At 39.1% G+C, this 16,193-nt stretch overlaps 1 protein-coding gene across 1 annotated transcript in view; it reads left to right on the forward strand.

Moving 5' to 3' along the window:
- BIRC6 (baculoviral IAP repeat containing 6) overlaps positions 1–16,193 on the forward strand; it is a gene marked incomplete at both ends in the record, with an annotated part of 189,330 nt that overhangs the window by 155,792 nt on the left and 17,345 nt on the right. Inside the window, one exon of the mRNA XM_081998399.1 lies at positions 9,258–9,468. Within this exon, the coding sequence (XP_081854525.1) occupies positions 9,258–9,468 (211 nt within the window). The remainder of the gene's footprint in view (positions 1–9,257; positions 9,469–16,193) is intronic.

Below are 16,193 nucleotides of genomic sequence, written 5' to 3' on the forward strand. Positions count from 1 at the left end.
TGGTGTCTCCTCAGTTATTAGCCCTTGATGGCCTGTTTTTACATGAAATTACCTAATTACTTTTAAACTTGCACCAATATTTACTGCCCCAGCATTTAGTGCTGTGCTTTTCCGAAGCTTAACAACGATGTGATGTGCTGTGCTGTGTAGCGTATGTGCTTTTACAAGTGGCACTATTTCTTCTAATGGTGTGCCCAGTCCTTTGAATGCATTGATCAGTCCTATTCACTTTTTTTACCGCTCATAATTAAAAAAACCCTTTATCATATACTTCATTACTCACTGAGGCTGCAAAGTTTTAGTTTATTTCATTTTAGATAGTACAGCAGCTCATTCCATACCTTGGGTTGTTTAGTCGCCTTTCTCTCGTCCCTTTTCCAGTTCTCTCCTGCCCCTTTGAGAAGGGGGAAAAACGCACATCGTGTTGAAGTGGCGCTAATGATTGATGAAATCTCATTAAGTAATTTCTGATTTCTCATCACCTTTTCTAACATTTGCTCTTGGTTTTTTGCCCTTTTTTTTTTTTTTGAGTGCTAATGGGCTCACTGCTGACATCAGAAGAGCAAAATTTTAAGGCTTTATGTGAACAATAATAATCACAGAATCACTAGGTTGGAAAGGACCTTCAAGATCATCAAGTCCAACCATTTATCCAGCGCCACCATGTCCCCTAAACCATGTCCTGAAGCGCCACATCCACACGTTTTTTGAACACTTCCAGAGATGGCGACTCCACCACCTCCCTGAGCCTGTTCCAATGCCTGACCACTCTCTCAGTAAAGAAATTTTTCCTAATATCCAATCTAAACCTCCCCTGGTGCAACTTGAGGCCATTTCCTCTTGTCCTATCGCTGGTTACTTGGGAGAAGAGACCAACACCCTCGTCGCCACAACCCCCTTTCAGGTAGTTGTAGAGAGCGATAAGGTCTCCCCTCAGCCTCCTCTTCTCCAGACTAAACAACCCCAGTTCCCTCAGCCGCTCCTCATAAGACTTGTGCTCCAGACCCCTCACAGCTTTGTTGCCCTTCTCTGGACACACTCCAGCACCTCAGCATCCTTCTTGTAGTGAGGGGCCCAAAACTGAACACAGGATTCAAGGTGCGGCCTCACCAGTGCTGAGTACAGGGGCACGATCACTTCCCTACTCCTGCTGGCCACACTATTCCTGATACAATCAACTTGGAGCCTGACACTGTACATGTTGAATTCAGAGGCCCACCCTTCTTGCATTGTTTTATTGCTCTGACAGAGGATTTGTAACTCGTGACCTGTAAAGGACCTTAACCCGTCCTTCTGCTTCATTATGCCAGGGGACTAGTCTTTTCTGATGCCACTTTTTCTGATACTCAAAATGGTACTGTGAAAATGCTTATAATATTCCCATAAAGAAAAGTGAAGAAAAAGTCAAGCTAATTAAATTAGCAATAATAATAATAATATATTATTATATAATAATAAAAATAGCACGATTACAATATTTAGAAGGCTTTTGTTCTATTTTTACTGGAAGGCTAATCTTTTCTTAAAGAGATCTGATTTCGAAACACTCTGTAGGCAATCTTTTTTCCTATCAAAACAGAGCAGAACACAGGGTGTTAATTAGGCCTATTATAAAAGAGGCTTGCCCTGGGTTGATTCTGAAACAGAAAATCAAGAGGCAGTAGAGCATGATACATTTGGAACTGACACTATTGCCTGCAGCGTGGACTGCATTCATAGATCATATGTTTGCAAAGATGCAGTAAAGGGGGACTGAGCAATGGCTCCAGTTTTAAAATATTTAGAAAAAGGATGTGTGGCCCTATCGGAAAGACAGTGTGTCTCACTCATGCTTGGCAGTATCTGTGGCTACTGGACTGTGTCTGAAGATTTTAATTAAAAATACAAAATGAGTGTATCCTTTGTGTGGCTTTTTTGAACAGCGGCGTTTGTAGCTAATGAGAGTCTTTAATATGATAATGAGATCCTGAAGTCTTTAATTTAACCATGGCTGTGAGTTTTATGTTTGTGAATACCATACTAAGGCATCAAAAATATGTCCTTAGTAATTACTAAGCGTGTTTTAGAAATGGCGTAAAATTGACAGAACTTTAAGCTGAACTCTTAATTTTTAAATTATTTGGAGATAAAAAAAGGTAGAACAAAATAAGAAAGAAAAATATAGTGGCAGGTGTGTGTGGTACTCCAGTCGTGATCTTAGCATTGGACTTAAAACTTTTTAGTACGTAGCATAGTAATGAGAATGTCTTATTTTACTTTTAGCTTCTTAAATTGATGGGACCAATGTCCTTTAAACTTTATTACTATAAAAGAAAAAATAAATTACTTGGAATACAAAGGTATTTTCTTGGGGTTTTGCAGGGGAGGTTTGGATATACTAGTAAATTTTGAGCATTTGTGCATGATGTGAATAGAACAGTTTTATAATATAGCTGGTCTACATAACTGCCTGTGGTTTTCTTTCACGTTACTTAAAACAGAGGCAGGATTTGATGTCTACTTCTGGACAAATACTTAACAAAATACAACCATCATCTTTCCAGGAAGATACAAAGTCTTATTGAAATAGGAGAAAAATAGATCCAAAACAAAATAAGAAATGAGGCTTGAAGGAGTCTCTTGGGTCGCTGGAAACTCTACCGCACACAAGAACAAGGCCTTTTGGCCTGAATGGGAGATGAGAGTGTAATCTTAAAATCAGAATTCTACTTCATCTTTGATTGTAGAGATCAATTTGTTCATTTCATGTTTTAACCTGTTTTTTCCCCCTCTTCTGATCTATTAAATGTAAGCCACACTTGTAGCCATTTGCAAGAAATTTTTTGTTTAAATTTACATTTCTTGTTTTCAGAGGTGCATTCTCTCCAGAGAGAGAATTTTCTTTTTAGTTATTTCCTTTTAATTGTCCATTCACGACTATCCCTCTCTTGTTTGCAGTGGCAGATCTCTCTGCAAAAACAAATAAAATGGCTGTAATTTGGAAAGTGTTTCCAGTGGTGCTTTCTGCTGTGGCTGCCAGCACACCCTTCTTTCTTTCAGCAAGGGCAGAAAGTCAGTCATGTATTGGTCAGAAGTAAAAAGAAATTGCATGTAAGAAAGAACAGTTTGAAAAAGTCATACTTCCATGGGCCTCTAAAATAACTGAAGTTCAAGAAGAAGTCTTGAAATGAAATGAGTCTAGTAAATGAGAAATCACGTACAGGAGATACCTTGAGAGCATCTATATACAGCTATTCTTACAGTGCAGAAGCAGGGAGTGTATGCATCTGGTGATGTGATATATGTAAAACTAGTAAACATGTTTGGGTGGGGTTTTTTTTTTCCTTAAGTGTCTGTTTTCTTTTATTTTACATCAAGTTTGTAAGCTCTTTGGGGTAGGAATTCCTCGTTTGGTCACCATGAGAATCACAGTGGGAAGGCCTTCACATTAGATGCAACTTTTCATAATTTTCTTACAAATTATTCTTCTCTATTTGTTTCTTTAATCTGCTGTAAAGTGTGAAGATTCTTGGATATAATGGATATATGCTATATTAATAATTTCCTTTTTTTAAAATAAATGTGCATATTCTTTGTGATACGTTTTAAGTATCCTTTGCAATAGAAATAAGTTTCATAATCTTATTCATAGCCAGTTAAGTTGTACTGAGGATGTTAAATGAATTGCAAAAAAAATTTATCGCTGTTCAGTACTATCTATTTAATGGGCCATTAGGCCTGGCTATTCTTTGTTTGAATATTGTATAATATTAAAAGAAAGCAAGGGAGTATTAGACTCCATTGGGCCATTACCGTGTTACAGATATATATGCAATTTAAGGTGATACCTTGATCCTATGAAACTACCTGCCTTCATATGCTTTTTTATTATATTAAGGTTGTAATTGCATATGGGTAGTCTTAGGTTTTTTTTAAGAAAAAGATCTATTTTGGTGATGAATATATAGATGTGTGGAAAGCAATTGAAATGTTTTGAAATCACACACACACAATCTTTGAATGGTAAGCAGTTGTTTCCCAGGAATAAGTAGGCTGTGACTAGAATTTTTCAAGAATGTGGTCAGTGCCTTAATATCTCATGACCTTCAGGCATTTGTGAAAGACTGCCGTTTTCAAAAGACAGGATGCTCAGCAGTTTCTGAAAGTCAAGACTTCTTTTAAGCCTTTAAAGACTTTTAAATCTTTTTAAGTTCTATAACTTCAGTCAGACTCCTTCCCTCCACCACCACCCCAAATCAGAACTGCTTGTTATTAGCATATAAGTGAGATACGGTTTTATGAAATGTCTATTTTTTACCTGTTTATCCTTCAGTGTCTTTCTAAATTGCAAGCAGTGTGGCAAGAGGCTAACTGAATTGTAGTCATTCCAGTAAAACTTGACCTTTATTACGCAAAGGCATGGGAGAGACGAGACTTTATGCCACTAAACCATGAGATGTTTTCCAGGTGTTTGCCATCCCTTACCTATCTTAGTATGCAGTGATCTTGCTGAGATTTCTGCTTCTCATAAATGCAACAGAATACATTTAGACCAAAGACACTTTTTTGATGTGAATTGTGAGTATATATGCGCATGCTGCCTATTGTCCAGAAAGGCTACAGTGAACTTCCTCGCTAAATATCAAGGACAGTAAGACATGGGCCTGTTTTTTGGACATGTCCACTCATCCTTCTAAAACTCATAACCCCTGCAATTAATAAAACAAAGACGGTAATAAAGGTGCTGCTGTTGTTATCCTTTAAGGCAGCTGTCTGTGGCAGCACTGGGGTTCCAGCCTTCAAGAGCTGCTGTCGTGTCTTGCCTCCCACGCCGCGGTGGTGTTGCCCTCCTGCTCTCTGTCACCTCCCGGCCCTGCTCCCTCGCCCGGGGCTGTGTCAGCCACCTCCCAGCCACCGGTGAGGGACTGTGTTACCGGTCTCCTGCAGCTGGCTGCTCGCGCTTCAGGCTCGGCAGCAGTTTTTAGCTTGTGCTCTGCTTCACGCTCCACTGTTTGAACTGGTTAACTGCTGATAGAGACAAAAGGCGAGGCCTTGATGCGTATTTACTGCATGCAAGTTGAGAAACACATAGGAAGCTTGCGGGGGAAGCAGGCTGGGTCAGGCGGTGCAAAAGCCACGTTCCAGGCACTGGTTTTGGAGCCTTTTCTGAGACAGCAATGCTGTCGCCCGGCAGCCCTGTCCTGCCGGCCCTGTTTAAGGCAGAGAAGGAAGCAGGATAAAAACCGAGTGCAAATCCCTGCTCTGAGTCTAGTAATAAAATAATTTAATCTTCACCTCTCTTTTGATGTAAGTATGTGGCATACAGTAGCCATTTGAAGAAATACTCTGGAAACCTAGTAAATGTTCAGATAGGCTCTCTCGGGCAGCATTTCTGTTTGAGTCAACAAGGAGGACCTTCTGAACTGGTCCCTGGTACAGGGGGTCGGACCTTCCTCAGCAGTTCACTGCCCCGTAGAATTGGGGAGCACAAACACGCGGAAATGGACAGATGTGAAAGACCCCACAGTTTGCGCGTGCCTAACAGCCAGGACAGCCCAGGCATACTCAGTGTGGGAGTCTGAGAGCACCAAATTGAGCTGTTTGGAAAAGATATTTGTCATTATTAAATAAACTTTTTTGACTTTGGGATAATGGAGAATCCTGGATAATATATCCATCTTGTCATTTTTATAAAGCCAAGAATGTTAATCTTCTGTTTTCATTTTCTTAGGAATGCTGTGTATTTGCAGTTTGGTGTGCTTATGTGCATGCCCATAGAACTCAAATGTTGTTAGTACCTTCTTATACGAATGAAGTACACATATAAAAAAAAAATTCTGATATACTTAAGATGTGCTATTGCTATTGAAATTATAGCTCTGCTGCTAGCAAAAGTATTTGTTTCTATTTTGCGATGGTTGGATTTTCTTTCCTACACAAAAAGCTACTTTGAGTAAAATGTTATGCCAGACCTGTGTTGCCCAATTTGGTCAGGCAGAAAAAAGTTCCAACTTTGTTCCCAACTTTGAAGACAGCAGTGGATTACTTTTAACGCTTGTTCTTCATTGAAGTTTATATTTGCTTAAAATCCAAATTGCTGGCGTCTTAGTTGGTAAGACTTGTGTGTTAGCACGATAGTCCAAAGATTCCATTGCTTCTATTTGATGGAAATAAGATTCATTAATTTGCAATTTGTATTTTAAATTTTTCTTTGTGTTTTTAGTATTTTAATTCACTCCCTTAAAGGATTTTGTTACAGGACAAAGCTGTGTCATTTATATTTCTGAAATACTCTCCTCAAATATATACATAACAATACCTAAAGGGAAGATGTCTATCGTAAATCCCAACTAACTAAATATGCTGCAAGCACTGAAATCGGTAAAGGTGGTGACGGAGTCTGAGTGGTACAGCTTGAGCACTGAGGCTCCAGTTGGAACGCTGCTGGACTTGCTAAGCCTCTGTCAGTCCAGAAGGGTGCTGTTAGGACATCTGTAGCTGCAGCCGGCCACACCAGGAGGACATGAACGGGTTAGCAAACAGTAGATCTGGGCCAGGGGTTTATTTTAAAAAGGAGTGTCTTGTGGTCATAGCGGCTTAAACGTAGTGCCTTAAAAACTGAGCGTTATCCAATTTGGAATGTCTAATTACATGTAAATATAGAGATTGAAAAAAAGCTCAAGTCGTCTTAACCTATTTCAGAAAGCAGAGCTGTATCTGTAGAAAACATATACTGTAGTCAATTTGGCATCCTCTTTCAGCTGAAAGCACAAGGAGCAGATGAACTGCCAAATAAAGGTAATAAACAGTAATTTGTCAGTTTTGAGTTCTTTACAGCAAGTTTTTCTGATACTTGTCCATATATCCAGTCTTGATAAACATTTTTAGGATTTAGATTGGGGATGGGGGAGAATTCTGGCATTTTGGACAAACATACTTGCGCGGGTCATAATCCATAGTAAGTATAATAAAGGCCTTGGACTAAAATAGTGTAAGACACATAATGATATCAAGAAACTGAGTTCAGAAGTGTCTAGCATTAAGGAAAAAGAAATTGGTAGTTGTTCCCTGAAAGACTGTTTAAATTGAAACCAAGTGAATGCATTTCATTTGTTTCACATGGGAACAGTTGCAGAGCAGTGCAAGTGAGTTGCATCTGCTAAAACCAGAAAATGTCTCCTATCTTTCTGGAAAACATTCCCATTTTAAAGTTACGTCAGTTCAGTTTCCCTCCTGACAGTAATTTTGAATTTAAGTATCCATTTAGCAAAGGAGAGGGCAAGCAAGCATTGAAGGATTTGCAATTATATATTCTGGCCTTATGAATATTTCATGGTAAAAATAAATAAATAAGATCTTTCCAGAAGTGAAATGGTTATCTAAGAGGTCATATCTCTCCTTCACTCACTATCTTCATAATAAACAGCTATTGATTTAACTGAAGAACTGTTTGATCTTAAGCACTACAGGTGGGAGGTGGTTTCTGGTGAGGTCTACACTACGGGGATTTATGGTCTCCCTTTCTCCCTTTCTTTTGCTCTGCTTTCCCCCCACACTCGTTTCCCCCCCCCCCCTTTTTTTTTTTTCCTTATTCACACATCATCATGAGATCTGTTTGCGTTTATTTTAAGGCCATTTTACACGTGGGGATTTTTCTGTGGGCAATCATTGTTGACTAGAGACTAAGCATAAGCAATTGATAGATAGATAGATCAATAAAGAGTAAGAATTGACAGATAATTGAAACTGGTTTTCTTAATGCCAGTGTTTAAATTCAATGGAGTTTGCTCTAAATATATGGAATATTTTGACACAGGATATTTTTAGAGCCATGATACTATAAATACCAGACCTGACAGATTACTGCTTTGTTTCAGTAAATTTTCTTCCTGTTCAACACAACAGAAGTTCACCCAATTAAGAGTTTGTGCCATTGTAATAGTTTCAAACTATGAATAGCAAGCTGTTGATCAAAGAACTCTTGGTAGAGGTAAATCCAGCTTTAGACCTGGATAAATCTGCTTGTTGAATTTTGCTTGGCTATTTATACTGTCCCATTGTGCTGTATTTAGAGCTAAGGGTTTGGTGAGGGGATGTGAAAATTTGTGGTATGCTTTAGCTTGGAGGGCGAGATGTGCTAAATGAAACATTAAAGAGTTGTTCTATGCTTTGTTCTGTCCTGATGCGAGTTGTCAGGGGCTTTTTGTTTGGGGAGATGGTGCTGGAAAAAGCATAAACTTATCATAAACTCAGCCATTTGTAAATACTTAGAACTAGAGCAATTTTTTTTCTGCAGCTAGGTTAAAAATAGCATGTCCTAGGGACAGAGGAAGCAGCTGTGTTAAAGTATCTGTGTATTGCTCCATTTTCAGGATTTCTATTAATGATACCAAGTCAGTTGAAATGACATCCATTACATATTTGTCCAAGCAAGTGGAAAAGGAAAATAAACAATGTGGTGTTAGAGAATCCGTTAGAATTGTGTGTCTTTTTCTCTCTTTCCTAGTCAGAGAAGCCGGTATCTACATTCTACTCACAGTTACTTCTATAATACATATACATCACACTGAGCAAGGCTAAGACAGTGAGGTTTGCCTACCTAATATATATTCTTATTAATCTATGCTTATTTATCTATGCAGATAAAATTTGCATCTTCTTCAGAGCCTTTGCATGCTCTGAAGAATGCGTGATGTTTTTTAAAATGATACTTTCTTCATGAAAAAAAGCGAGCTAGGCTTTGCGGTGGATAACGTCATTTATTTCATGACCATAAATATTCCTGCAATAATGCAGACAAATTTTCCTAAATGAGAAGAGAACTATAAGTAGTGGGTGATGGGTGATATGAAAATCTTTATTAATGCTTATGCTTTCAGAATCAGCAAACGCTACCCTGCTGCACCATAGGTTACAATTTTTCCTCCATAGATATTTGTTTGCGATTACTGTTGGCATACAACTTGAGCCAGGATTGTATATTAAGCTACTAGAAATTAATATAGCGTGTGATAATCCTGTTCTGTTCCCTGTTAGCACTTTTGTCGTCTTGTGTCTTTTGCTAACCTTTGCTTTCAGGTATCTTATCCAATTTTTTCTGGACAAGTCCATCAAAACGTAACTTATAAATTGGTATTATAAAATACTGTATTTTATCATTAAATGTCATTAATATTTTAATACTTATTAAATAGCTTCCCTATTTAAAATATCTGTACTAAGAGCGGAAGGGTCATTTTCAATTTTAGTAATTTTTGTTAACTGTTTTTCTCTCTTAGTTTTGGATATGGCCCGACACGTTCCCCTTTACCGAGCCCTGCTGGAATTACTCCGTGCTATTGCATCCTGCACGTCGATGGTACCATTGCTGCTTCCTCTGTCGGGAGAAAACAGTGAAGAGGAAGAAGAACAGTTGGAGTCACAAGCTTCTGTTGGGACTTTGTTGGCTAAAATGAAGACTTGTGTAGATACCTATACCAACCGACTGAGGTAATCACTTTTACTGTCCCTAAACTTCCTTTAAACTGTATTTTGCACTTACATTTTATCAATATAGAAGTGAAAGAAGATGCAGTTCTGTATATTTACCTGAACAGGTGCTGCAGTCCAGAGTGAGAACATACTATCTGATCTAGATTTATGTTTATATGTATATATTCTGTGCTATTTACAAGGAGTTCTTTGTGTGACACAGAGAAGCTGGTAGATCTGAATACTCTTCTCTCTTCATTAGTAACTGCCTCCTGATTAGAAAGAGAATTGCTGGTGAAGAATCTGAAGAATTTCAAGTATTTCTTATATTTCTTTCCCTTTTCAACGAGGTGGATCTTCTGTTTGTAGGACTGTGTATTTTCTGCTGTCAGTCTGAAGGCAGGAGCATTCCTTGGGAGCTGGTGAACAAGCCTATTCTGTAAAGAATGGGACTGGGGAGGGCCAAACCAAACAGTAGTTTTTACAAGAAAAGTCGCAGCTATTTTCTGTATGCTCCTTGCTGCATTACCAATTGAGTAAGGACCAGGTTCCTCAATGAACTCTCTGTCAGAGGCTAACCTGTCCGGAGAGAAGCCTTTGGCTTCTGTCAGGAAGAATAAGGTTCAGGAGGCAAAATATTTGGGACTTGTTATTTAAGGGACTTTGGGACTTTGTTATTGGGACAAACTGTATAGAGATGGTTGAAAATTTTTGACTAGTGGTATCTGTTGGTGCTACATATGAAAAGCATGCTTCCATGCATTGGTGACTTTACGACAGTTCGTTTGTCCATTAGCACAGGCGTCAGAGGCGAGCCGGTATGCTAAAGATGATGTGAAATTACAAAGGAACGCCCTGGAGCCATCCATGCCAGGCTTTGAGGTCTTCCAGTCTCTTCCGAGAGAAACTCTGTGTTTGACGGTTCAGCAGAGCAATTAGCAAACAAATGGAAAAGTACGGGAATATCCCATGTCAGCTGTGATGCCGTTGGGCTGTGTAAGCATGCGGTATAATGCTGGAAGAGCTTGTTCTGCACACCTTCCAGAGTTCAGCCAACTTTTTAAGGACACACATACAGACAAACCATGAATGACAATTTCTTTCAGTAACCATAGTCCACCCTCTACATAACTCCCTTTGGAAAAGGGAGTTTATAAAGGTGCTAATAAGGACAGATTCTCTTCCAGGGAGTGTGTGAGCCCAGTCTAAATTGTTGGCTGTTTTTCTTCCTTGATGATTTTGGTGTAGTCCACAGTTACAAGACAGTTGTGCTTTTGTCAAACCTGTATTGTTGTTCTATTATCCTCCCGGCTGGTTGGGCGATAGAAGTTGGAGAAGAATAAAATGTAGGGTGGCAGTCGTCTTCCTGTTCTACTCAGTAACAACCAGCACCCAGACTGCTAAATCAGTTCCCCCTCTTAAATAGTCTCCTTTGACAAAGAAAAACTGAACATTCTGGATAAATACAATGCAGCTCTGTATTATTTTAACTGGCAAAACTGCTTACTTTTACCTTACTGATATTTCTTCTGCTTTTCTGACTGTTCCAAAGGTCAAAATCTCTTCTCAGAGCACTTCTCAGTGATTCACACAGTTACTTTATGGTTGCTTTTATCATCAGTTCTCACTCTGCAAAACTATGGCATCTCATCTTCAGAAATGCCACTATCGCTGAGATCTGACTGTCACCTTCTGTGAATGTTGCACTCCTGTTACGGCTCACAGGCCAGGATACAAGCCTGAGAGGGCCTGGTTTCTAGTCATTTGACCCATTAAGTCGGTGCTGCATGTGGTTGCTGTTTGAAGGGACAGTCGGCAGACTTGCACACACGGAAAGAAGGAAGGCCGGCATGCCTCCCAGTTCCTCCTGCCTCTGGGAGGTGCTACAGTTGGTACGGATTTCACAACTGACCTTCCATCCCTGTTTCTATATGTCTCCAACCATTCTGGCTTCCAGAACTGAGGACTTGAGGGAGGGTTTAACAGCTGAATCATCCTTTCCTGCCCTGACTGAAGGAGTTGGAAAAGCAAATGCTGCAATATAAATTTTCATTTCTTTCTTTGAATAACTTTCTGCTTCCAGCAATTAATTGGTTTCTCGATTCTGTTTACTTGCTCCCAATTTAAAGATGGCCTATTAGGAAATAATATCCATCCTTCCCTGCAAAACTTGGTGTTGTCCCTAAGCATATGCTGAAACATCATGAAAAGAAGGGAAAATGCATCTGTTGAATGTTCTTCTTCCCACTGTAAACTGACGATATTTACCAACCAATATCTGAGAGATTATCTGAGCAGGTATCTCATTATTGGGAACTCTTTCTAGTAACTCCTGGTGGACAGGACTTTACCTGTGACTTTCTCTAATCCTTCTTGACTGAGATTGCTAGTATTGCATATCAAGCATGTAATGTACCTGTGGTGGGATTTTTCTTGCTGACTTAATGCAAAAGAAATGGAATTAGGAAAGAAATAACAGTTATTCATGTTGGATACCCATCTATAAACGTCAGCTTGTGCTTCCTGGCTATATTATGTAAATCACAGTATATGTCATCTGCTTAAAACAGAAAATACATTTGGCTGCTTTGTAATCCCTTTCCAGAATAGATGTATGTATAAAATTCACCACCACAATTACATTTTTTTGGGCTCTGTTAGCCTCAGATTTAATGGGCATGGAAAGCTGTATCTTCTCATGTCACTTACCCAGGTTGAAGTCTAACAAGTTTCTTTGTGAGAATGGCACATGACTACTAGTCTTTGGTAAAATTAAAATGTGGTATGACTAGTTCTTCAGTGTCAACTTAGGATCTGAAAACTAAGAACAATTCTAGAAGCACAGTCGTCATTACTTTAATAATTGATGAATTTGATAAAAATTCCATGGTTGGTTCAGTTACGTTATCTGTACAATTTTCTTGTTTTACTTTGATATATCAGCACAAACAGAAATCTTGTCTTTCACTGCTTGGTTTAAGCATAATACTGTTTGTCTTTAAAGCAGCATATAGACAAGGATGAAAACACCGACAGCCTGGAATCATTGGGGTGGAAGGTTTTAATTCTCAGCATTTTAGTTGAAGGTTTGCCAGCAATAGAAGCAAGTGTTGGCATGAATTTCTTAAATGGGACAATCTGCTGCCCCTTTTAGGTCAAATGCAAGAACAACAACATAATTATGGCATCTGCTTTCAAAGACACAACTTTCCTTTGTTTGAACAAGCCTTTCTACTTGCATGTCTACCAAATGTCATCTCCATGTTTGAGCCAGAGTGTCCACTTGGATCCAGAATTTGAAGGGGAACATTTTTGGGTTTGGATTCCACTTGGCATTTGATTTCATTTACTTTCAAAGGCCATAATAATCTATTGGAAAATTGGGAAAATTCTGAATAATGGAGATTTAGGTGGGAGATGATTTTGCATGACTGTTGGACTGCTAAGGAGTCAAAAGCCATCACTAATTTGAGAGTGGTCAGGTTGGTGTAATGGGTTCCCACAAGGGCTGAGTTCGAGACATTTGTTTGCCATGATGGCTGAGCGCCTTGCTGCAGAAGACTGCTGCTGCGTACCGAAGCGGGCTCGTCTGAAGCACCATCTGCTGGGTGAGCTTCATGGCAAATTGTGAAAGTTGGCAAAAGGCTGATGGCTTATTTGTGTAATGTGGAGTATAGCATGCCTATGTCTAAAATTCCTAACTATGCTTCTCCTATGGCTATGAAATGCTACAGCTAATGAAAAGCTATGGCTTTTCATTGTCTTCGCTGTTAATCTTCCAGAACTTCTATGTGAAATGGTGCATTTTGCAAACAAAAATTTTTCTTTAAAATTGTGTTCCAAGAATTGAGGCCTAATTTGTTTTAATGTCTTTTTCTTTCTTTTTCTTTAAACAACAAAACAACCGTCGGTTTCTTTTGCAGTACTCTCAAGCTCACGTCCGGAGCTGATGGTTGGCTGCAGGGAGCAGTCCTGCAGCCTTTGCTGGTTTGGAGTGCTTCAGCTTGGTGTCTGTAAATACAGTGCTCGAAACCCCAAGGAGGAGTATGCAGCGCCATCTCAGAGGAAGTTACTAGCTTTCACCAGTGTTTCTTTGCAAAGGCAGGGTCCCTTGCTTGTTCTGCCTGATTTCAGGAGATTGGTTTAAGAATCTGTGAATTACTGGAAGGAACAACTTCAATTGGTACCTGTGGAAGCCTACAGAGGGTGGGGGACCATAAGGGCCGAGTGGTACCACGGTTGCAAACCTGCGGCAGTTTTATCCCAACACAGTGAGCGTCAGTGTAAAACTGAGCAGAATTCTGCTATAAGAACCATCTCTGTAGTACCGAGGGGCTGAATGGTTCATTGGCTTTGTTTTGTGAATACTTTGATAAAGGTATCAGTCTGTAGCATCACGTTTACCTCTAAGTATCAGGCATGGGTGAGTAACTATCAGTATTAGCTTTAAAAATTAAAGTTGCCTTGGGAGCATATCATTCATTATTCGTCTAGCACAGCGTGAAGAGAAGGCTGTCATCTTCTAGCACAAGCTAAATTAATGGCTTAAATTATTAGCATGTACACTGCTGTCTCTTCTAGCCAAATATATTAGTGACTGTCATCCCTTTAAATATGAGTTGACATGATTTTTCTGCTTTTTCTTCAATGGTTGAAAAACCATATAGGGAAGTTTCTAAGTGTAAATTAAATTTTTGGCTCCTCCTTCCTTATGAAAATTGTAAGGTCTAGATAAAGGTTTGGACTGTATTAAATTTGTTTCACATGCAGAATCTTGGCGGAAAGAAATGTACAGTATAACACAGACTTTAAAAATGTTTCCAAAAAATAGAGAAAATTTACAACAAAATATTCATATGGCTATATATTTTATCTTAATTTATTATCTATGAGTATTATTGGTTCTTATGTTTCTTTGGAATACCATTGGGAAAAATTAAGAGTTTGATAACACTGTTAGTTTATCTGCATACATAAATTTTTATGCAGGCTGCTAGAGTGCAGGGAAGGATCTTACTGGCTTTATCACTTTAATTTTGGTATTTCATCTTCTCACTCATATTTTTGGGGGGAAAGCCATGTAATTCCCAGCAACTCCCTCTCTCGAGGGACTTGTCCCTCTGAAAAACTTGTGTTATCACACACAGCTTGGAGGGAGCTTGCTGCGGCTGTGAATCCAGGCAGGAGTGCAGCAGCAGTGTAAAGGTGGAGGTGATACCAAGAAGGGAGTATGATATTTTCTCAACTAATAATTTTGTTTGTCCATGTTATTTATACATGCTCACAAATGGTAGAATGGTTACCAGGTTGCTTTTTCACATGCACACAAAGTAATACTATGTGTTGCAGATTACACTAAGAAATGGGTTTGGGGACTAAAAAAAAAATCATTGGTATTGCTGTAATTTTGTCCTTTTCACTGCCCTGAAAGTCCTGCTTCCCACCTCCAAGACCAAACCTGACAAAGCCTGTTAAAATGGTTATTACTTAAGATCCATACAGCAGGCTGACAGGCCACAGCAGGCTTACAGAGGCCACAAGAGTCTTTTACCTTTGCTTCTCCAGGTGTTGTAAGATTCATCTCTGCATCAGTTACGTGGAAAACTTATTCAACTTTTTCACAGGGCTTTGAATTACATTGGTGTCTCCTCTTTTATAACGACATAGTTTAGGAAACTGTATAGACTTTTAGATTTTCCAGGCCAATTTTTAAATTGGGGGGATGGGTATATGGACCAGCTACACACCTCCATCTGCAGTTCCAGAGCTGTTTCACATGAAGATGGCACTTTATAGTGTACCTAATCTAATTTTCTTTAAATTGCATTTACTTAATAGTCATGATAAATGGTATCGTAAGGATATGATTTTAGAAAGGGCTGCTGTGGTCTTCTAATGTAAAAGAAATACAAAGTCAAGTGTAATAGCTCATGTCTGAAATTCAGTTCTGTCTCAGATGGCTAGAGGTGAGAAAACCATGTGAACTTCACAGATTATCATCAGAGTGAAACTATATACCACTGGGGAACCTTTGACAGATTTGCCGATCTAGAGTCTAGGGAATTACTTGATTTACCATATGTTGACTGCAAATAAACTGACAAGCTGTAAAGTATTGTTAAATATCTCCAAATAATTGCGTATAACACTAAATATGGAAAGAAGGTCATGTGGTGACATCTTACGAACGGTGCAGGATTAATCATGCTAAGTTGGTATTCTTAGTTAGACAGCAAAAGATTTGAATCAAACAAGGACAAGGGTAGGAAGGCAAAATGGGGGAAGAAAAAATGGAGTTAATCATTAATAGGAGTCTCATAAGTTATGGCAGTGTCAGTTGGGTTTTTCCCCAAAAGAGAGAAAAAAATTATCTTTCCCCTAATCATTAGAATATACAGGCACGATTTGTGTGAGGAAACTAAATGTTGATAAGGCAGTATGTCTTGTGGGGGTTTTGTGATGTCAGCTAACTTACACTCATAAAGAAACTGACTGAAATCCCTGATTTGGCAGAATCAATGTCAAATATGAGACCTGGTTTCTTCTTGTGTCCAAGGTGGAATCTCTCCTGCGCTTTGCTCCCTAAACTGCTTTTATGCAGTTGGAGTTCTGGCCTGACTGGGGAGTTAGGCAGCCCGGTGATGTAGACCATCACACAAACTCCAGATACCTACAGAGCTTTTTACAGGTAGAGCTGTTCTGCCAACCCTTGATATAAAAGTTACATTCTGAGGAGTGGTGGG

The sequence above is a fragment of the Phaethon aethereus genome (assembly GCF_964289735.1).
Source record: "Phaethon aethereus genome assembly, chromosome: 3".
Taxonomy (NCBI): domain Eukaryota; kingdom Metazoa; phylum Chordata; class Aves; order Phaethontiformes; family Phaethontidae; genus Phaethon; species Phaethon aethereus.